General features: G+C 36.9%; 1 protein-coding gene across 5 annotated transcripts in view; it reads left to right on the forward strand.

Annotated features, from left to right (window-relative positions):
• The window catches only part of ARHGEF3 (Rho guanine nucleotide exchange factor 3), a 125,561-nt gene that overhangs the window by 49,604 nt on the left and 54,502 nt on the right, over nucleotides 1–21,455 (forward strand). For 3 of the 5 annotated variants that reach the window (XM_040569021.1, XM_040569023.1, XM_040569024.1), the window contains exon 4: nucleotides 16,871–16,933. The exons of 1 other annotated variant lie outside the window; for it this stretch is intronic. In XM_040569021.1, coding sequence (XP_040424955.1) covers nucleotides 16,871–16,933 — 63 coding nt within the window. Of the gene's footprint in view, nucleotides 1–6,181; nucleotides 6,327–16,870; nucleotides 16,934–21,455 lie in introns of those variants that run through there. One more of the 5 variants, XM_040569025.1, reaches the window with a different exon arrangement.

The following is a 21,455-nucleotide window of genomic DNA, read 5'->3' on the forward strand; positions in this document are numbered from 1 at the left end:
TGGCTGCTCATGGAGAAAACATGATGTGAAATTAGTATTTCCTATGACTTTGTTTCAGAAACTTGTGTCGTAATGGTTAACAGCGTGGTACCATTGTCCTGCTGAACTTGATGCCATTTGGTCTGAGAAAACAAGCTTACAGTAATAATTTTGGAATATTTATCAACATTTTATTGATGTTACCCTATTTCTGAACAGAAATCTTAGTGTAAAACAAATATTGGACAAGAATGGTGGTACTCGTGGACTCTAAGTGCTTTTTTGTTTGTTTTTCATGATGCTTTCAGTAAAATGCGGTGTTATTGCAACCTGTTACAGAGTTGTTATTAACATCACAACTTCCTTTTTTTTTTTTTAAGCAAACCATTGTGAAGGTCTTTTGTCTAATTTCTCAGTGCTTGTAATTGTAAAAGTTGTCACCAATCAGTTCAAGTTTGCTGTACAAACTCCCAAATTGTCAGTGCTTAGGTTAGTACTATTTAAAACTGTGAAGTAAGTTCTAATTTAAAAGTAAATAAATAGGTTATGCATTTGGAAAAGGTTGCAAGAGCATCATTTGCAAAAACAGCTTTGAAATCCTCTGTGCTACAGTAGAAGTTCTGCTCAAGCATCTGGCTCTCACCGACAGTCCCACAGGTTCTGGTTGAGGTTATCAAGTTGTACCTGTGGCAGAAAGCTAAACAGAGTCTTCTAAGGAGCAGGTGAGAAGGAAAGTCAAAGGGAGGACTGGAAGGGAATATAAAGAACACAGGAGCTGAAGGGGGAAGGAATTTGAGTTCCTCCTGTTGCTTTGAATTGGAAACAGCACTTTGAGTGGCTTTTGTTGACAGTCTATGAGAGAGGGAGGGAACTGCAGGCTTTTTGGATGCTGGCTGCATGTGATCCCACATACGCTAACTTGCTTAGGCTTCTGGAAGGCAAAAAGGGAACATTACTTGCCTTCATACCACACAGTACTTCAGCAGTGCACGTTCACTTTAGTCATACCTTTCAAAATCTTAGTTGCAGCGGCAGGATACTGCTGTGAAAAATTATTGAAGTGTTGTGTTTTTTTTTTTTTTCCCCTTATATGATAACGGGCTATAGAGAAGATAGCAACAGTGAAACTGCTATATATTGGTTTTGCTTGCTATTTTGCTATTATCGTTTTGTTAAGGTCTGGGCAGCAGAAGATGCTTGGAAGTGGATAACCTGAATAAACACTGAGCACCTGCTTGTTACAGACATTTGCCAGACTTGAAATTTATGCCACCCCTGTAGTATGGGTATTTTATAAGTGCGAATATTAAGGCAGGAAAATTTCTCTGAAGTGTTGTCAGATATCTTTTGAGTTTAAATCATTAATATTCAGGGCTCATTGTCTCCATGCAAGCCAAAGTTACAGTGATACTCAACTTTTTACCCATGTTTCTGGCTTTTTGATTCTTTGTTAGAGGTGCTGTTTTGTTGCTCCATCAGAAACAGCAGCAGTGCTAGAGCTACACAGATACCAAATTAAAAGTTTTCATGTATTTATGTATTTTGAGCTTGTTAATTATGATTTCTTCATCTCAATCTTCTGAGGCAGTTGCTGTCTGGAATCTCTAGAGATAGTGTCTTAGATTTCCTTCCTTGTTACTTGTGTGGGTGTTTGCATTGTACGTAAATCCAAGCTGCACTTCTTTCAAGTGGGTGCTGTTGATGTTGCTGGCAACAAAAAGTGCAGACACCTTGGGGGCTGACTGAAGTACAGCTGCAAGAAAATGTGGAGGTTAGAGAGCAGTTTTTGCCATGCTATCAGTCAGGATCGATTGAGACAGGTAAGAGTGGTAGTCTGTTTTCAATGCTGTTTACGAGGTTGATGGGAAGTCTGGTTGGCCAGTCTCGTGCCTGATGCTGGGCAGAAAACTCACGCTTGCCAACGTGCTTCTAAAATGCTGTTGGCTCCTGAGACAGAAGGCTATCGGTGACCTAAGAAGTAGTGTGAGTGTCAGTGTAAAGAAGCAAAGCAAGTTGAAGTGTTTGTATGTTGTGGTCTCCAGGAAATGGAATATGAAAATCTCAGTGTTACCAGGAAACCTGACTGAAAAATGCCTGCCAGCCTAACCTCATCGTTGTTGCAGTTTAAGACCCATAAAATTGCATCCATATTTTAATTAGTTTTCCTAATTACTTTGTTAGTAACTATTCTTTCCATCTTGAGGACAAGCTTTAATAGTCATAAACAGAACAAAATGGAGAAAAGATTAATTTGAATGCTCCCCATCACTTTAACAGGAAAATCTTACCTCTTCCTTAATTGTGTCACTCATGATCACAATTTATGAGAATTAAATGATCTGTTCGTAAGAAATCTAGATATTTTCAGCATCTTTCCTTTTTGTTGTTCTGGGCCTTTCAGATCTTGGTTCTGTGCCTTTTTGTTTTTGTGCAGCCACCTTGCAGTGAAAACCAAACAGCGTTACTTTCTTCCTCTGAGAACAGGCTTCTCTTATGAGTTTACTGCTACAGGTAACAATTAGGATCCTTAAGCTGTGGTTTGCCTGAGCCTGTATAAGAGGAATCCACAATTTCTTAACTCTACAGGCATCTGAAAAGTTTCACATTTTCCTTTTGAATCAGCTTTTATACATAAAAACAAGAACATACTTCTTGTAAAATGTTACCTAATGGTGTCTCTTTTCCATCTCCATTCTAACAATTCTTTTATTAAATAGAATCAATGGACTGGTTCCAGCTTGTCCCTCCATGTAAGGACCAGGGTCCAGAACTTCTCTGGAAAATGTGTCCTGCAGACTCTCTTGGAAATTGATCTAGGACAACACAAATCTTTCTTTGTAAAATAGGTTAGGAGATGCTAATAAACCTTGCATCCTTATATATGTCTAGTGATGAAAGCAGTGTTTAAAAAAAAAAAAAATTTTCTTTGATTTAGGGCTGTCTCCATAGAGATTGAGGTGTCAAGCCTGTCAGGCTTCTTCAGAGTGCTGGTGTATGCTGTTTTATAGGAGTGGGCTACAATATCACGTAGGCTCCAATATCTGGCACCTGATCCTGTAAGTATGTTATGCCTTTTCTTAAAAGACTTGTCAGAATTGCCCTAGTTTCTGAATCATATTTGGAAATATGTATGAAATAGTGAAAGTTCAGTGTGGTCAGTGCTGAGATCACTGTGATTATGAGCAGAATTAGAAATTTGGGCAAGCATAAGGGAAAAATATGAGCTGCCCATGGAATTTAGATTTCTGCAACAGCTGAGGCTAAATTTTCAGGAATGCAGTTCTGAACTTCAACATCTAATATTTAATCCTAATTTCTGGATCTGGCACAGAGCTTTCTACAGTTATTTATTTGTATTTATTTTTAAGAGCAAGTATTCAAGCCTGGGCAAGGAATTACCAATTCCTGATGGCAAAGCATTAAAATTTCCTGTGATAGGGTGAAAGATTGTTTAAGAAAGAACTTAGATGTCATGACAGTCTAAAGACAAGTTAAGAAAGAAAAAGGAAAAGGAATCTTGAGAAAAAATCCTGGCCTGTATATTGTTTAAATATAGAATTTATGTGGATTTCCTTTGAAAATACACTGTTCTTTGCTGAAAGGCACTGAAGAGAAGATGGCTAGATATGGTTCTAGCACTTTGTTAGGCAGGGAACAACAACATTTACCATTCACCAAAAAGGAAATGTTTAAGTAATTTTTGAAAGTTTTGGCAGAAAATATCTGTTTCCTGAGGATTTTTTTTTTTTTTTAGTATTTTCTGTCTGCTGGGAAGTGTGATGGCTCTTGTTTTTAAAGGAATTAGTTGCTAACTGGTATCAGTTTCACCTTTTATTTTCTGACTCCAAGCTCAGCAGAAACTTTTTGTGCTGAGTTTCATACCGACAAAAGACTGCACCAACTCATTAAGTATGTGCTTTCTTAATTTAGAATTATTGTTTGCTTACTACTCAAATTCAGATGTATCTTGACATTCTTGCCTACTAGAAGCATTCAGGATTCTGCAGAACAATCTAGTATTTGTCAAGTCACAAAAGATTTAACAGATCAAGAGAGAGATGTAAGAATGTAGGGTCTAGACTGTCTTTGTCTTGCATTTATTATGCTGACAACTTGATTTTTAGTATGTTAAAATGAATGATTTGACTAATACTTTCAACTGTTTCTCTTTTATTATGGATGCTTGCTTGAATTTCTCTCTTCATACAATTAAGTCCTGGAAACAAAAAAGAATCTTCAGAATAGGAGTAGGAACATATTTAGTCTTCTGATATTTTATTAATCAATAAGTCTTCTAAAACCAAGGATGTACTATCTTAGAAATGTATAGAAAATATGTCAAAAAGTAAGCGTACAGGAAATAATCTACAATGTATATGCAACGTGTAGAAGGGATCAGAAGTGTCAGGATTTTTCTTTTCCCTGTATTTGCACTTGTTCTTTACGCTACAGTCAACATAGGCCTTAAAATAGAACCAAACCTCATATTTCTCCCCAAAGTCCCTTTTAGTTAGTTCCTTTTACTTAAACCATATCTTAGTGATATGGTTTAGTGGCGGGCTTGTTAGTGTTAGGTCATAGGTTGGACTAGGTGATCTTGGAGGTCTCTTCCAACCTAAATGATTCTGTGATACTACTCTGAGGACAAGTTTTTCTGACCCAAAAGAGTTAATGCTGTTTGTGATGCAGGAAAGATGATGAAAAGATGGATAAGCTCCATCATTTTTTATATAAAGCACTGTGTTTCGATCACTCGTGATATTTACAGATTCCATTATTTTTTGTAACTATTCTGCGTTGATTTCTAGTTTACTTTGGGTAAGGGAAGTTTACGTCTATGCATGTTTAGATTTTGAAGAGGGCTGCTCAAATGGACATTGAAATTGCATGAAGCATATACAATTATAAATTTTCAGGTAATATATGGAAAATTGCATAATTTGATACCTTGGAGATGAGCACCTTGTGGAATCTAGCTTTTCTTACCCGGAAGTAATACAAGTTAATTTGATGGCCAAGTGAGGCAATTAACTGGGTGTATAATCACGGAAAACAAATATGTGCTAGTGACCTAGCTGGCAGTTTGAGAGAAGACTCTTGTTATCAGCAGGTCAGTCTGACTCACTTGTTCTCTTCCCAGTCATAATGTCTTTGTCATGCAAATAAAGACCTCTTAAGGAAGCATTCTATTTTGTGGTTTGGATTATGAAACTGGAACCTAATCCTGTAACTTTCCTGATTGCACGGTCTTGACCATATTAATGGCCAAACATGTATGTGGCCATGGAGTTCTTTCAGGATGAGCTTCTCAGTTTTGAAATTACAGATGGCCTGGCGATTCTTATGCTGGTGGGGTAGCACCAGTCATATCCAATATTTTTAAGGCAGCAGTAAATTCAAAGTGAATGCTTTTTTGATGCTTAAGGTATATAGCTTTCTGCTTAAGGTATATAGCTTTCCCAACTCGAGTGAAATGAAGAATCACTGGGTTCGTTCCATGGAAGGCAGTTGCTACAGGTTTGCTTACCAAGAGTGGTGAAGAATCAGCAAAAATGGAGTTTCCTTCATCTGTTATACAGAACTCTCACAGATAAAATCAAGCTTTGCACTTCCTTGACATGTCCTCAAATGTAAAACGTGGGCCCTCTGCCAAGCATATCTTTGCGCCTTGGTTCTGGGCCATTTCTAAAACATGCTGTGCTTGCCCTCATGCCTCATACTATAAGAACTGCTTAGCAGATCCCTTAATTTCTGGAATACTGATTTTTTCCGTGAACTGAATGTTTACAAGTTTCACCCAGTATATACCAGGTGTTTTGTCTTCTGACTGAGGCATCTGCGTTTGGAGATAGCTGTCCACTTTCAAGGTTGAAGCCTGTTGCTATGATTTGAGACTGAGAAGTGCACACGTAGGCGGCAGGCAGTGTTTCAGTTACTGACTCTCAAAGCTCCCCAAATACCTACTTATTACTTGAAAAACACTTTAAAGATGTCTTTACCTTCACCATACCACTGCCATTCTCTTTACGCTTGTTAGCAATTTTTAAAACACTTCTGTATGCCTAAAGTATTATTCGAAGCAGTGTGTGAGAAAATCCAAAGCTGAGATAGAGAGGACAATGTGTATCACTCGGCTTCTGACACTTCTAGCACACTGCATGACAGGAAGCGAGAGCAAACTGTGTGACCGCATGGGGAGGAGTTCCTGCTGAAAACTGAAGGAGAAACATAGGGACTTCTTTGTAGCAGAGTTTTCACTGTCACGCTGAAGATTAAGAAACCTCCTCAAATCTGAGTACAATACAAAGTGCCTCATGGTGTGGTGCTGTTTTTTTGTGCATCGTCAGGTGAGTATGCATTCAGGGTTATGTTACTTTTCATTGTTTTCTTGTGTGGCATTGTAGTAAGTTGAAATTGCACAGATCATCCTTCCAAGCATGGCAGGATTTGAAATTCTGTCTTAATGAAACCAAAATGGTGCTTAGCAGGAGTGTTTCCTTCTGTAAGGAAATAAACTTCTTCAAAATGTAGATAACATATTCCGATATTTGATATTGGGATGGATGGTGGTTTATTTTTTTTTCCTGTGTATTGGTAGTTTATTGTTGCAGGATGATAGTTCTTGGTTTTGTTTTCTTTATTGTTTGATTGTTTTACCATGAGTGTGTAAACATCTCTGCCTCTATCTCCTAGCATAAAAATGATAATTCAGTCTGATACTGGGGTTTATATCAGAACATTTTGGCAGTGGATAGACTTTGTGCATATAAGTGAAAGCTATAACAGATCCCATATACAGCATATTTACAGAGCATAATTACTCTGCTGCTGCTGTACAATGTGTGTATGAAGTAGCACCTGGAAAACTGGCTGCAGTTTGAGGTATTGCACCTTCAAAAGTAGCAAGATTGATAATAAATGTAGGAAATGTCACCTATGAAGAAAGTTTAAAAGATTTAGTACTTGTCACATGTAGAAAAATAAGACTCAATTTGTGGTAAAAGTGTGCACACATCTCTTGAGTGTGTGGGAGTAATTGTAAAGGTGGCATTTGTTCTCTATTTGCCAAGCTAGCACAGGAACAAGAGGACTTACAAAATCAGTCTATTTTGTGACAAGGGAGACTTAGGTTAAATATTTCTGGGGAGAACGCTTCCTAACTGCAAAGTTAACTTAGCAGTGGAACTGACTACACAATTATATTGTACAATCTGTCATTTTAAACTTTTCAGTATAATTCAGAAATTTTGTTCATGTGGGCATGTTTTACATGTTGCAATGGCTAGCATTTAATTCTGGACTGTTCTTAATGACTTGTGGGATTTTGTTTTGGGGCTATTGATTGTGAATGAGAGTAGCACGTCAGTGTCACACATGGACAAATCTGATCTCTAACTTTGCAGCTCTAATCCCAGATCATAGCATCCTGTCAGTGGCTGGAGAACTAGAGAGCTTCCTCTTACTCAAGAAGCAAAGTTATTTCAAAATATTTGTGTATGTGTTGAATAAAACCGTACTTTGAAATTCTTAGAAATGTGATAAAGGTGAGGAATTGCAGTGTGAGGCAAGTAAGTCAGGGCTGTGTTCAAGGCCTGTATACTCTTGGGTTTGCTGTGGAGAATATGGCTTAAGTACACTGAAGCTTAAGAGTGAATTGTTAATTGGATATATTTTGTTTTACGCCGCCTTTAACAGTAGTGAGAGAGAGAGTCTATGACAAATTTATGGCACAGAATATTTTTAAGATGTTATGTGGAATGCTTTATGCAGTTCTGACTTAAAACATGCTTAAGAAAGCTAAATCAAAATTGCAACAGCCCTGGAAGTTTATCAAGACAGTCAGAGAAATGAAGAACTAACTTGTGAAATTTGCTTTAATAAATGTTATGCATTCGAATTCTCTGTTTTTATTAAATAGCTTAAGAATGAGACTGCTGATTACTAACTGCTGTGCTGTGTACTTGTTGAAGTGTTTTTGGATGTACATAATTATATTTGCTGTGGGTGTGTATTTTACACATTGTTTACTTGAAAATTTATAGCAGAAGAAATCTACTAAATACTACAGTTTTACAGTTTTCATGGAACACCAGGGAGATGCATGCCTGCCAGTGACATAAAATCATGTGGATTCTCTAGTGTATATTAATATTGCTGAGCTCACATTAAAATTTTTGGTTGAAACTGGGCTAAAAAAAATTTCAAGAATAATTCCAGAATGAAGAGTCATAGGGATACCCACCAGTATTATATAAGCCTTGTTTCCTGAGAAATGGAGGTCAAGTGTGTTGTTTATTTTCCCCACATATATTTAATCCTAAAATAGACACAGCAACATGTAATTTTAGTGAAAGCATAATTAATTTTAATCTATGCTGAAAAATCCATTTTAGGTGCAGCCATTTTATCTATTGTGTGTGAAGCTGAAGAGCAGCACTTCAGGCGCTAGATCAAAAGCCATCTGCAGGAACCCATCTGTGGTTTTAAAGGTAGAGCAGCGTAACGATGCTAAATGAAGGGACTGAAGGAAAGCAGACTAACAGCAGAGTACTAGAACAATAAGGGATGACTGCAGTTTTTGCTAATGAAGCCAACTGAAAGCCACGTAGAGACCTAGTTTACGGAAATTATTTCTTTTTACTGTATGTGGTTCTGGTGCTGTGCACAGCATCAGCAAGTCAAGCTCTTTCACAATGAGATTCGTGTTCTTAAAAAAAAAAAAATCATAATTTGAATGAATCTGCCTTTCAAGTGAGCAAGTTTCATTGTGGTTTTCGTTCCAAGAACAAAAGCCATCCACTGATGTAGCAGGTTGGGAAGCAGAAGTGGTGGCTGACAGCTGTAATTAAACGGGCAGCTGAAGCAAGTGCAGTTTGTTGCTGTCCAGATAGAGGAAGAGTACAACGCCTTCCTTAAATGCACGTCTTTAAGAGCACAATGCCTTTAAGGGTAGAGTTGGAGCATTAAAATAGCCTCAATTTAATTTATTCTTGCTTTTACAACTGAGGCCTGTAATAAGCTCTCTCAATATAAACGTATACGGCTGGGAACTGCAACCTCACCAGGTCAGCTGGCCAGGAGCAAAGGAATCCGAGGATTAATTGCACGTGACTGATTGTGTTACCTGAGGGCACTGGGAACTGGGCATGACAGGTTGTAGCTGAAAAGTGGTTGTGGGAAGAAGAGAGGAATCTGAATAGTGCACGGACTCTTCTAAACTGCATCTTAGTTTTTGTGTATATGCTAGGCCAATTTAGAATTCCTAGACATTGATTTTAAGTGTTAACTAAACCATAATTAATGTAGCACTCCTGAAGTTTTTGTCTTGAAGTCCTGACTGAGAAAGGATCCTGTTCTAATAATTGCTGCTCAATCACGTAGCAAGGAACTTTTAAGAAGAAGGAAGTAAAAGTGTATCTAACTTATTTATCTGAATTTGTCTCTGCTTTTGTAGCAAACTGAAAAAGGTTCAGCATATGCAGCTCTCTGCTAGATTCCAGTGCCTGATACTCTCCCCTGTCTTCTGAAAAGGGGAAGGAAGAAGGTTAAATAAAGACAGAATAAATACCAGTCCTCAAACAAAGCTCTGCTGATCCTTGTCCTTACAGTATCCTGTACATGCACACCCATTTCCTGTTGTTACTGTTGAATGCATTGCACATAATTTTCATTTCATTGTTCACTTCAGTGTTCATTTCATATTATAGTGACCAGAAAATCTCAAGTCCATCATGATAGCACTGTAGAAGTAAAACTTAATTCTGTGCTTAAAGAAAGGTGGAAGGAGCTGCCATTTTGTCTGGCAGCAATGTGAAAGGCTCCTCAGAAGTGCTTGGCTACCTGCGGCTCTGTGGCAGCCTTAGTGCCATGTAGGAGTTTGCTGCTGTGCTGCAACAGACCTAGGCTGGTGGTTTTTGGTTTTGTTTTGCCTGGGACATTGACGGCAAGCACTTCTGTTGCTAATACTGACATATAAACAGCCTGACAGCTGAGCACGTGCAGGGTGGGACACAGGACCTGCAAATCTGTGTAGCAGGCTCAGGGCCAACTGGGCAATCTCTCCCTCAATAGGAATAAAACTTTTGATTAGGTTTGTGTGGCAGTTTTGAGAAAAAGAGACGGGTAATGTCTCTGATGCTCAGAACAGTAGAGGGCAGCGGACATATACACAGAAACAAGTTTGATAATTAACCTTTACCGGATTTTTGGTTCTCTTTATAGTTGAAGCAAATTCTTTTGCCAAGGTATCATAAAGAACTGATATTGAAACATAGGGTAAATAGTTCTTTTCTTTTTTAAAACCTTGTATTAGAATTCAGTATTCTGAAGTTGTGGTCCCCGAATGCATGTTATGATGCATCATTCAGATGAAGAGGCACTATGCTCTGGGAAGACGTGCTCTGAGATCCTGTGGTCTTCCCGTGCCTTCAAGCTGTCAGAACTGTCAGTGGCACAGGCAGGAAAGTCAGAGCTCACCAGGGTGGGGCACTGGTACTGACATAAAGGGGAGTTGCAGGTTAGAGTGAAGTAAAAAGGAGATGCGTTTCTCTCTAAGCTTAAACTAGGTGTGAATTTTTAATCAGTTATCTCTGAACCAAGCTTAGCAGGAAATTCAGAGGTGCCTGGCTGCTTGTTGCAAGCAGAGATGCTTGTGATTAATATGACATGGCCTCCCTCTATAGAGGCTTCTTTTAAGAACTTTATGTCAAAGTGGTGTGTCTTTTTATTTTTTTTTAAGCATCATTTATTTCTTCTTAAAATTGAATGTCAGTGCAACAACAATGTGATAACGTGGAAAACAAGTAATCCTAGGTAGGGTTTATTCTTGTTTCAGTGTTGTGAGCATTCTGGCTTTAAGCTGGGTAATGCAACAACACTGCTGCCTCTTCTAGCTCACTTCTGAGGTCTGCCCTGTGATATCCCACCACCTGCAGCAGGAAATGTTAAATTAGTGATTATTCAACTAACCCTAAGACAGAAAGTTATTAATCTTTTGCCTAGTAATATTGTACCCAATTTATGTTGGATCCAAGGCATATGTTGTTAACTGAGTGATAACTGCTGGGGAGAAAAACATTGAAGCCTTTAGTCAGAATCTTCTCTTGCGTTACAACAACTGAATCGTTTATTTTCTAATCTGAAATATTTGTTACTATTACTATTTTCATGCCTGTGTCATCTGTGAAACTTCTAGAAACAAATTAGTCCGGAGAGCTCAGATTTTGTCTGCTTTCCTCCCAGTCCAGTTTGTCATCTAGAAATACTTGAGATTTGTCACCTAGGAATCCTTTTGAAGAAACTTTGAATTATTGTTGGTAGGAAAACTGTTTATGTAACTTACACTCAATACTCTTTACTTGCATAGTTTTCGGTATGTCACAAGTGCCACCAAGAAAAATGTTAACGGGATGTTCAAAGGATCTGCAGTAGAACATGTTGTGGCATGTTTACCTTCCTTTTCCAGAAAAGAAAGGCATGTGTATACATGTATAAACTATAAAATATACATGTGCATACAAAAACATGTGCATATGTACACAGCCCTACCTACTTATATTTATTTAAATCATATGTTAGAACTGTGAGGTGTGGTTTTGTTTTGTTTTTACAATATTGCTTTTTTCCTAGTGGCACTGTTGAAGTGTGCCCAAATTTGTATTCTGGAAAGACCAAGTTTTTCAGATATTTTTCTATAGAAACAATTTTAAATACAGAATGATTAATCAGTTATTTTTTCTTTATTTTTGACTTTTTGTTTTGAGAGGGAAGGGAAAGTCTGTTTTGGTGAAATGAATAAATCCTTCATTTAAATAGATTTCTGCATGGAAAAAAAGGTTTTAAAAAGTAAGTTGTGTGCTTTGTTTTGAAATGCACAGGCCTATGACTTAGAAGGTTTAAAGACCTGGCTATTTTAATACATTGTCTTATTTTTTTATTTTTTATTATTATTTTATTTTGTTTTGAAGCACATCTGTGTGAAGACACTTCTGCGAAATTAGAATAGATGTGATTTAGGAAAAGTCAGCAATTCTTCTGACAAGTGTTTCCTTCCATGTCACAGGATGGGCTTTATAAATCAAATTATATTTTACCACCTGGGAGATGAAATGCAAAAATGCACAAAAGTAAATCTCCAGTATGGATAACTAAAACCCTGTGATGGAGAGAGGATGTTAATCCAGCCTTCCCATAACAATGTGTTATTACTCTAATTCTAATCATTGCTTTAATATATAATTGGATATCTTACTTTCTCGTCTCCTCTGAGATAATTATTGAGAACAACTCTTTCCTGAGATGTTAAGGAAGTAATAAGGAATATAAGAAATGTAATATAATAATATAATAAATAATATAAATATAAATATAAATAATATAAATAAAATAATATAAGATGTAACAGGAAGTGTTCTGTCTCTGTAGCTGTGGCTGTATCCACAGCCTTTTAGCCACCAGTACCAAACACAGATAAAGATTCAAACTTGGTGTATGCCCAGTCATCACAGTCCAGTAATTCAGATGTTTGTGTATTTCTAAAAACAAATGTGCTTTCAAGTGTGATGGAAAATATCCTTCTGTCTGGAGGTGCATATTTCAAATGTGTGTAATGTGTAAATGTGTGGTCAGTCAGAAAACACAGACCTGTCTGCATTCAGAATAGATGTGTTATGGGTATACTTTATTTCACCTTTTCTTAAGGTCTACAAATATTGTGCAGGAAAGGAGAGTTACTGAAGCATTGCAAATGGTCCTTCTTTCCCAGCAAGGCAAGCAGCTTCATACAATTTTCAAATCAGTTTGTGTCAAGTAAATACAAATTCTAATAAATAATTACTCTGCAGTGAGATAGCAGATGATATTTGTCTATTTCTCATAGAGTAATATGGAGTAATCACACTATTTTACATTTAATGTATTTAGTACAGTGCTGCAGCATGGCATTACTCACATAGTTTATATACACCAGAAATGATGTGTGATCCTTTCTAGTTTAAGGATTACATAATACCTTTAAAATGGATTATTTTTAATAACATTACTCTCATTTTAGAATACATAGGGGTTCTGGTTGGAACGTTCAGTTTAGAATTTGAGGAATATTCATGTCAGTAGCTTTAGTTTGCTTCCCAAGTACAAAGATAGGGTGTGCTAATGGTTGTGTGTCGTACTTTATCCCTTTTCATAATATTCATAATGTTTTGGGACTTCTTACTGGATTTTAATTAAAACAAACACTGATACAATCACTAATTGGGCAAGATTCTGTTAAAACAGCATACATACACAGTATGTTATAATGTGGTTATGTATTGTGCATGTAATGAACATAATTTGTAATTCAGGCATACTCAGATTTCCATAAGGGCCTCATCTTTTCTATCCCATAACAAATCTGTGGTTAAAACTGTAAAATTTCTGTAAGATCTCTGTATGAGTAAGCTCATGACACCATTAGTTTCTGTCCTCATAATACAGCACACTCAGCATGGACTTTCCTCCTCCCAACTGCACATGCTTCTTCAGGCCATATAGTCCCAAAAAGCTATTAATTTGTGTTAAAACTGGTGATTGACATGGCCATAGATAATTGTAAGCAATATTAACAAGAACTAGTGAATACTTCATGTGCAAGGTAAGGAAACGGAACTAAGAAGTCAGTCCCTCTCTGTCATGCTGTGCCTGGGCCAGTACAGGTGATGCATTGAGTAAAGTTTCACACATTGTGGTTTTTGGCCTAAAGTAGTATTGCTTGATATAAGCTGGTATGACAAATCTGCCATAATCTCATATGATGTAATTATGATTTGTTAGCCTAAATGACAAATAAACACATCAATGTGTGCAATAAGTATTGGAGCCCATAGGGAGCCCGGCTTACTTAAATTCTGTCAGAAAGTTCAACTTTTTCATTAATGTGCCACTTAGCTGATTTTGGTATTTGGGCTATAAGTCCACTTCAGTGTCAAAGATCATTGGCTTTGCAGGTAAGCTTGTTCCACTTCAGATGTGTGCAATATGTACAGTGCTTATTCACATAACCCTTGTGGGCCTAGCCTAAAGCTTTGACGCTGTACTTGTAGGATCTTTTGTGAAAGGAACATACACCAAATTGTTGAGATAAAATGATGTGCCAGGTGACTTAAAACATAAGATGGAGAGTAACATTTAGGGGCAACTTTAAGGAGCATGAGAAATGCAGAGCTCAGCTGTGTGGAGCTATGGCAAATGAGCCTGGAGTTGGAACTCCTTTGGGTAAAAGATGCTCACAATGAGCAGGGATTAATGTAATGAGCACCTTATGCTCCCTGCACAATATCGGCTGCAATCTTTGCTTCTGATCCACTTATTATGGGCAAAGAAATTTATCTGGTAGCTCAGTTATTGGAATAAACTTTGCTATGGTGTTTTTTCTTTTTTTCTCCCACTGATATAATGATAATAACCCTTGAAACACTTAGAAAATGAAAACATCCATCTTGCCTGCAGTGGTTGATGTTTAACAATTTCTGTACCAAATGACATGGCTAACAAAGTCACTGGGACAGACTTCAAGATGACATAAGTAGTATTTTTTGTTTGTTTGTTATTGGTTTGTTTGATTGTTTTGTTACTTTTCAGGAAGTAGAATAGCTAAAATAAAGTGGAGAGAGTGATCCTTTGATTAGCACAATAAGGCTGGGTGAGCTTCACCTACTTTGTGTGGGCCTGAAGATGTTTGTGCCTCTTGTAGTCTCAGTCAGCTTTCATTACAGCTCTGCCTGGGTTGGAAGTGCCACCGTGTTCGTTGCTGACTGTAGTCCTGTGACTGTCAGCACGTGTCTGTTAATGCCTTATTTAACAAAGTAGTTCCCCGCTTGTGAGAGCGCCCATTCTTCACACTATGTTATCAATAAAATTGCATCTTTTCCGTTACAGGAGGCATTTATACTTCCACAATGCATAGAATTTATTTTAAAAAGAGGTGATATCACTTATTTTCCTTCAAATTTTACCTGTCTATACAGTTCTGGGAACACATACTTAAGCATTTGAATGTCTTTATAGTTTCTTACTACTTTTGTTTTTGTGTTTTAAGAAAAAAATAGTTGATAGCTTTTTGATTTTTTTAAAAAAAAGGTGATATTCTCTTATTTTTGAATGGTGGATCTGCCTTCTTTTGTTTTTATTATTATGTTGACTCCTTTGGAATTAACTCTTCTAATATTTTTGCAGAGTGAAGCTTAGGTTTACAGCATTTTTATACCTCTGTAACTTCCACAAATACAAACCCAAGCTGTGGATGAAGTTGCATCACGTCCATCTACGCACACCAATCCAAAATCTATACTATAACAGTAAGAGGGATTTGACTGTTCCTAGTCTTAGGACAAAGAATTACTTTTTATAGAACACTTCCCATTGTGTAGTGTGGTTGGAGAACTCACAAATCAGTTTGTTTCTAAATTAAGTAATAATAATGGTGTTGAAATACCAGTGGTTGTTGACTTTAAAATTATCATTGTCAGGAAAAAAGTGAGACAAGTCAAATTTCATGAAAGAAATAGGAAAATTGTAATAAAACATTGTGCAAGTCAAAGATCTGCTTAAAATTATTGGGTAAATATAAAAAGTTTCAACACCTCTAGCTTCATTTTAAAACAGCATGAAATAAAAACTTCTGGATTTTATAATAAATATTCTTTACGTTTGTTCATCAAAGAAATGGTTATCAGAAGCCTTATGCTTGACTTAGTAGATGCAGTGGTTATTTTACTGGCTAGAGTAAAACCTCCATGCTTCAGAAGAGCCTGCGGCATGAGTAATAGGGAGGAGGAGGTGGGGGGATGGACTACAGCTTTTTTTTTTTTTCCTTCCCCCATTACTAATTACAACTTTCTCTCAGGAGCAATTATTTAGTGTAATATTACTGAAGTTACTGTAGCCCAAAGTGACACAGGTATAGTCTGTGTTCATGCAGCGCTTCTGTATTTCACATATATATTTCTCTCTCTCTCTCTCTATATATATATAAGCCCTTTCTTGACTGTTTTAAGATGTATTTAGTACTTCTGCGAGATTCAGAAAATATAAAAAGATAGGAGATCTGGACAGCATGTGTGTTTTTTATTTTGTTTTGTTTTGCTTTTAATGCTCATCTTTTGACTTCTGTAGACTGGAAACTAAATCCCAGCTGTTATCTGTGAATGCTTATCTCTACTTGACAGTGGAAGACAAAACAGCTGGATAAATAGGGATCATATATTCTGTGACTTCTCCTATTTCTTAAATATTCCTGGTCTGGTAGAAAATGTAGAGCTCTGTTAAATGAAATTTCATGCTTCTTATTTGAAAGGCACAAAGATTAATCTTGTGATCAACCTGTGAAATGACATCAGGGAGGGCTCTTCCTTTTCCAACACAAAAACTGAACTAAATTCCTGCAGTATATTTCACCTGCAGTATATTTAAGAATCATAGAATCATATAGGTTGGAAAGGACCTCTAAGGTCAACAAGTCCTACCGTTAACCAAGTACTGCCGGGGGTCTACCACTAAGCCATGTCCCTACCTCCAGGGATGGTGGCTCAACCACTTCCCTGTGCAACTTACAATATGCAATAATTCCTCATGTTTTTAGTTAAAAATAAAGGTATGTTAATTTAAGTGAAACTAACTCACTGTGAGCAGAAAAAGAACCAACATTTTAACTAACTTATATGCAGGTAGGTGGGTTTTGAACACAAAAATAGAGCTTGTATTCACATGCATGATAATTATAATGACTAATGATGATGAGAGAAAGATATTAACTATGTATATCTATGTGTATGACTTCATTATGTATACCTGTTTTGGAATCAGGCTGATGGTAGTTGGTGGTATTCTTTAAGCTTTTCATTTTCTTTTGTAGAAGAAACGAAAACAGAGTACTCAGGATGAAGATACAATCAGTATTTGCAGCCTGGATACATGTGTGAGTAACTTCTTTATTTTCCCTTTTTTGCCTTTTCTTCCCCTCCTTGTAAAATAAAATCTGGTTATTATATGTGCTATGAAATAAACCCATTTGTCTTTTTAGCTGGATTGTTCGCATGTGTAGCATTAGTAATTTGTTTTGCTTATTATTAAAAATTTTAATTTTATTCATATCACTGCTTTGCATTTTTCTGTACTAGTATTTATAAAGAGAAAAATGGAAGTTAGAATGACAGTAAAGCAGTGAATCTCTTGTTAGTAAATAATTAGCAGGACAAAAAGGCATTGTGAATACGGGACTTAAAAACAGACCTTTTATCCTATTGCTTGGCTATATGAGAGGGTTTATTTCAGTTATGTCACTGATGTTGTGAAGCTGTGTAATGTGATATTAATGCAATTATGAGATCTACACGCATCATTTTAAGTGATGTGCTGAAAATACACCTATGATTTTCTATCACACTTCAGATGTGATGAAAACATCCAAAGACCCATTTTATAAATTGTGCAGTTTTAACATACTTTTTAAAAACATACTTTAATGTGTATATTGTTTCCACCTTCTGAGTATTGATTTTATTTTACAAACAACAACAAAACAAGTTATTGCAGTGACAACTATCTGCTTACTTTAAAAATAAGCTTTAGGGACCAAAATCTTTCTGTTGAGTTCGGTGGATGTCAAATGAAACCGTGTGTGTGTGTGTGTGGTGGTTATGCAGTACACTGCAGTGCATGCTGTTTTCCATGTAAAGCTGTGACTTAAGGGTACACTTGGTCTGGCAACTCTCTTATGTCTTTGAAAAGATGGGCCAAGTAGCTTATATGTATATCCTCAGTGAAAGCATTTATTTTCCCAGGCAGTGGCTAAGGGCACCAAAATTGAATGCATGTGTTCCTTATTAAGAATTTAGATTCTAACTGGGGTAATTGTATATTATTAAAGTTTTCAGGTAATAAATCTCTCAGGCTCTGTAATAAAATCGATATGTATTTAACAAATAAGCATATTAGACTTTCCTGTACAGCATGCTTCCTGGCTTACATAATTAGGTGAACGACTCCCACTCACTTCTCGCGGCTCACCTCAGTGAGCTGCTGAGGCAGTGAAGCGCTGCCAGCCATGTGGCACACTTACTGCTGCCCTGCCTCAGCGCCTCGCCTCCAGGACGTGCCTCGTGCTTTGTTCTTGTTCTTGAGGGTTTTCTTCACTGCTTGCCTTTGGTGCTTGACAACGGAAAGATGTGGCAATTTTTGACTCTGTCTGAAGTTTCCAGTTTGTGTAAATGCATCTGTTCAACACCTTTTTCCTGTCCCCCACCTCTCCTGGACAAAGAGAGGGTGTTAACTGTTTAAAGACTGGAGTTGCTCCATGCCTTGGAAAGCAACATACATGTTGAGATGGCTAGGTCTCCTGCCAATTTACCTCATCATCTGGCTGCAATCTTTTTATAAAAATAGATATAAAATGTTTATATGACTGACCATGGCCAGACACACCTGTCTTTTCAAGAGGAATCGGTCATGACAGAATTTCCTTTCACAGGAAATGCTGGTTGGAGCTTTGCTGACTCAGGACCAGGACTGGTAACCTAAGCACGTTAAATAATCTTTGTATTTGCTTAGTGGTCTGGACTCGTATTTATGTCTTGGGAGTTTATCAACTGGCTTATTAAACTGGCTGGTTGGTCTTGGCTCATTTTATTGCCAGCTTAAAGACATGGATTTGTAAATCCCCTCGATGTCAAACAGTTAGTGATAACTTGTGACAGATGTGGCCAGCAGACTGTGAGGGCTGTCAAATGTATGAATGTAGCACAGTCTGAAGTCTGTTTTTAAAGGAAAAGGTTATCCAATGTGGTTTTGTTCATGTTGACCTCCACAGACAGGCTTACTTTGTATTCAGCCTACACAGTTGACTCAACCTGTAGTGTTGCATGCTGTGCTCTTAAAGTAGTGATATGTTCTAGAGTGATTTGCATATGTGTATTGATTTACAGATATATAGTTAATATCTCTTATGCAAATTTTAAATTTTATAGATAATCTATGATAGCTTGGAGTGACAGATAAAGTGAAACAGTTTTCAAGGTCATACACAGCTAAGTATTTTTTCATCTTTAAAACAGCCAAGTACAGCTCCTCAATTCTCTGTATTTCTCCTTGTGCTGGTAGGATGTCTCTCCTTACTTAAATTTAGAGATTCAATTTCCAGATTTTTCTGTCTGTGCTTTCAATCCTTGTTGCTGCTGTCATTTTTATTCTTTTCTAAGACCCAGCCTTTGAAACATAGGTCTTCAGTCTGTGCAATCCTCTTCTGAGCCAGGTCTGTTGCTGGAGGAGCGTAAATCCTTACGTTCCTCAGTCAGGATCAGGCAGACAGTTCTTCTGTGTCTTACATGGAAGCAGCTTGACTATTTACTTCCTGTAGCTGAGTGCTCTTTGGGAAAACAAATTTTGGACTGCTGCATGTAGTTGGTACATTATACTAAGTGAAGCACTGATGAACGTTGTTGTCTGGAGGTTTTTATGTAGAACACTCAGCAAGATGGCTAAAAGCAATATATTTTTAATTGCTGTTGCAAAGTGGATAACTGTGAAGAAGATGAAATTTTGTAATGATGATAGATGATACCATGAGTCTCAACTCCATAAAACCACAAGTAACTCAGGAGGTATCTAGAGCAATAAGCTGGTAAAAACCTAATGCAACACTTGCACTTTTCCAAATAAAATTGTACCTACTTAAGCAAAATGCCATTCAGGAGAAGAAAAAGGGCAATGTTGTGCAGTATTCTGCTATTAATTGTATGCAGAATTTGTTGTAAGCTCAAGGAAGTTGCTTCTGTTTTCTTGTCATATCAAGAAGGAACACACAACAGATGCATGATGAACTAGATAAGTAAAACATTTTCATATAAAGCCTCAGAAGAGTTAGTTATTTTGGTTATATATAACAGTTGTCATTTCTGAAAATAAAATTCTTTCAAATGTTAACTTAGTATATATGGAACTGGAGAAATATTAATGCTCATCTGTCAATTTGCAAGTTAATAAAATATGCTCCAATATAAACTATGAACAAAAACCCAGATTTAAGCACAATTTACATACATTAGATCAGAGTTCATTAATTTTGATTGCTTTTAGTGCTGAGTGAAGATTTGTTATGTATTTGAGTCAATATAACTAAAACATTCTTTGACCTAATTAAACTTAATTATAAACTCAATAATATTTGATTGCTAAGGTATGGTAAGGTAGCTTTGAAAAGCTTAAAGGGGATTACATTTGCATCAGCTTATCAAAGTTGAGATAATTAAAATATGTATTGTATCAGGGTCTTTTTATTTCTATTAAACTCTGCTGTGTTGTATGTTCACGGTATAAAAGGCATTCAGCTTGTCCAGTAAGATGTATACAATGTGCTTGAATTATGCATGACTTTTAATATTGCTCTATTGCATAGGCGGTCAGTGTTCCATCTGTGTTCAGACTTTATTATAAAGTGACTGGTCTTAATCCATTATTAATCCATCATATGATTGGTATGGGCTAGACTCTGTCTGCTGTTGGTATTATTTGGAGTACTTGTAATGTCATTTATCTTAGGGCCATGTTTCCTTATCCTCTTGCTATTTCTCATTAACCGCGGCCTTCGAGTGCTCTGTTGGAAAAATGTATAAAATGCCAGTTATGCTGCATTCTTTTTTTTTCCCCCATTCTGGAATGATCTCAGACTTCCTGCGTAGTGTTGCAATACGGTTACTCTTTATTTATGTGAACAACTTCTCAGAGTTTGGGTAATTGTTCCAGTAAATCTTCCAGATAATTCTAGTGAAGATAACCAATGTGTGACGAAGTTAGACATCTTCAATGCAAATCTGTCTATGCAATGTGCCACATACTGCATGAACATGGAGCAAACTGTCTTTATGGGAACTGTGTAAAAAATGACCTCTTGTACAAAATCACCCAGATTCTAAAAATCAAAGCTGATCTATAGTTATCTTAAATGAAGTACTACCTTTCTTTAAGGTTTAACTCAAATCATAATATCTTACTGTGACTAAAATCTATTTGTCTATTTCTATTTAAATTTATGTACAAGATGTACACTGAATACAAACAGCATTACCTACAGTGCAGAGGCCCCGCTGGGGTAATTGTCCCTGCTGACCCTGGGGAAATTGTTCTCTCATATGCATTTATTTTTTCCACCACAAAAAAATAGACATTAGCTTTGGCTAATTAACATATTTGGCAAATTCAGTACGACTCTGCCCTACTTCAGTCATAAATGGTTGGGACTTTAGTGGTAGGATCCATCCTGCCCAAATTTTGGCAGCTCCATCTGCGAGTTATTTTGATCTTACATACTTTTGAGATGTGGATCCTCTTTTGAAGAGAAAACATGATGAGAGGTCAGCTGAATGTTGCACTGATACTTTGTGAAACATGTTTTTTGGCAAAGGGAAGATATTGCAGAAGGAAAGTACAGGTATAGGCTTCAAGGA

This window comes from Cygnus olor, chromosome 10 (genome assembly GCF_009769625.2).
Source record: "Cygnus olor isolate bCygOlo1 chromosome 10, bCygOlo1.pri.v2, whole genome shotgun sequence".
NCBI classification, from domain to species: Eukaryota; Metazoa; Chordata; class Aves; order Anseriformes; family Anatidae; genus Cygnus; species Cygnus olor.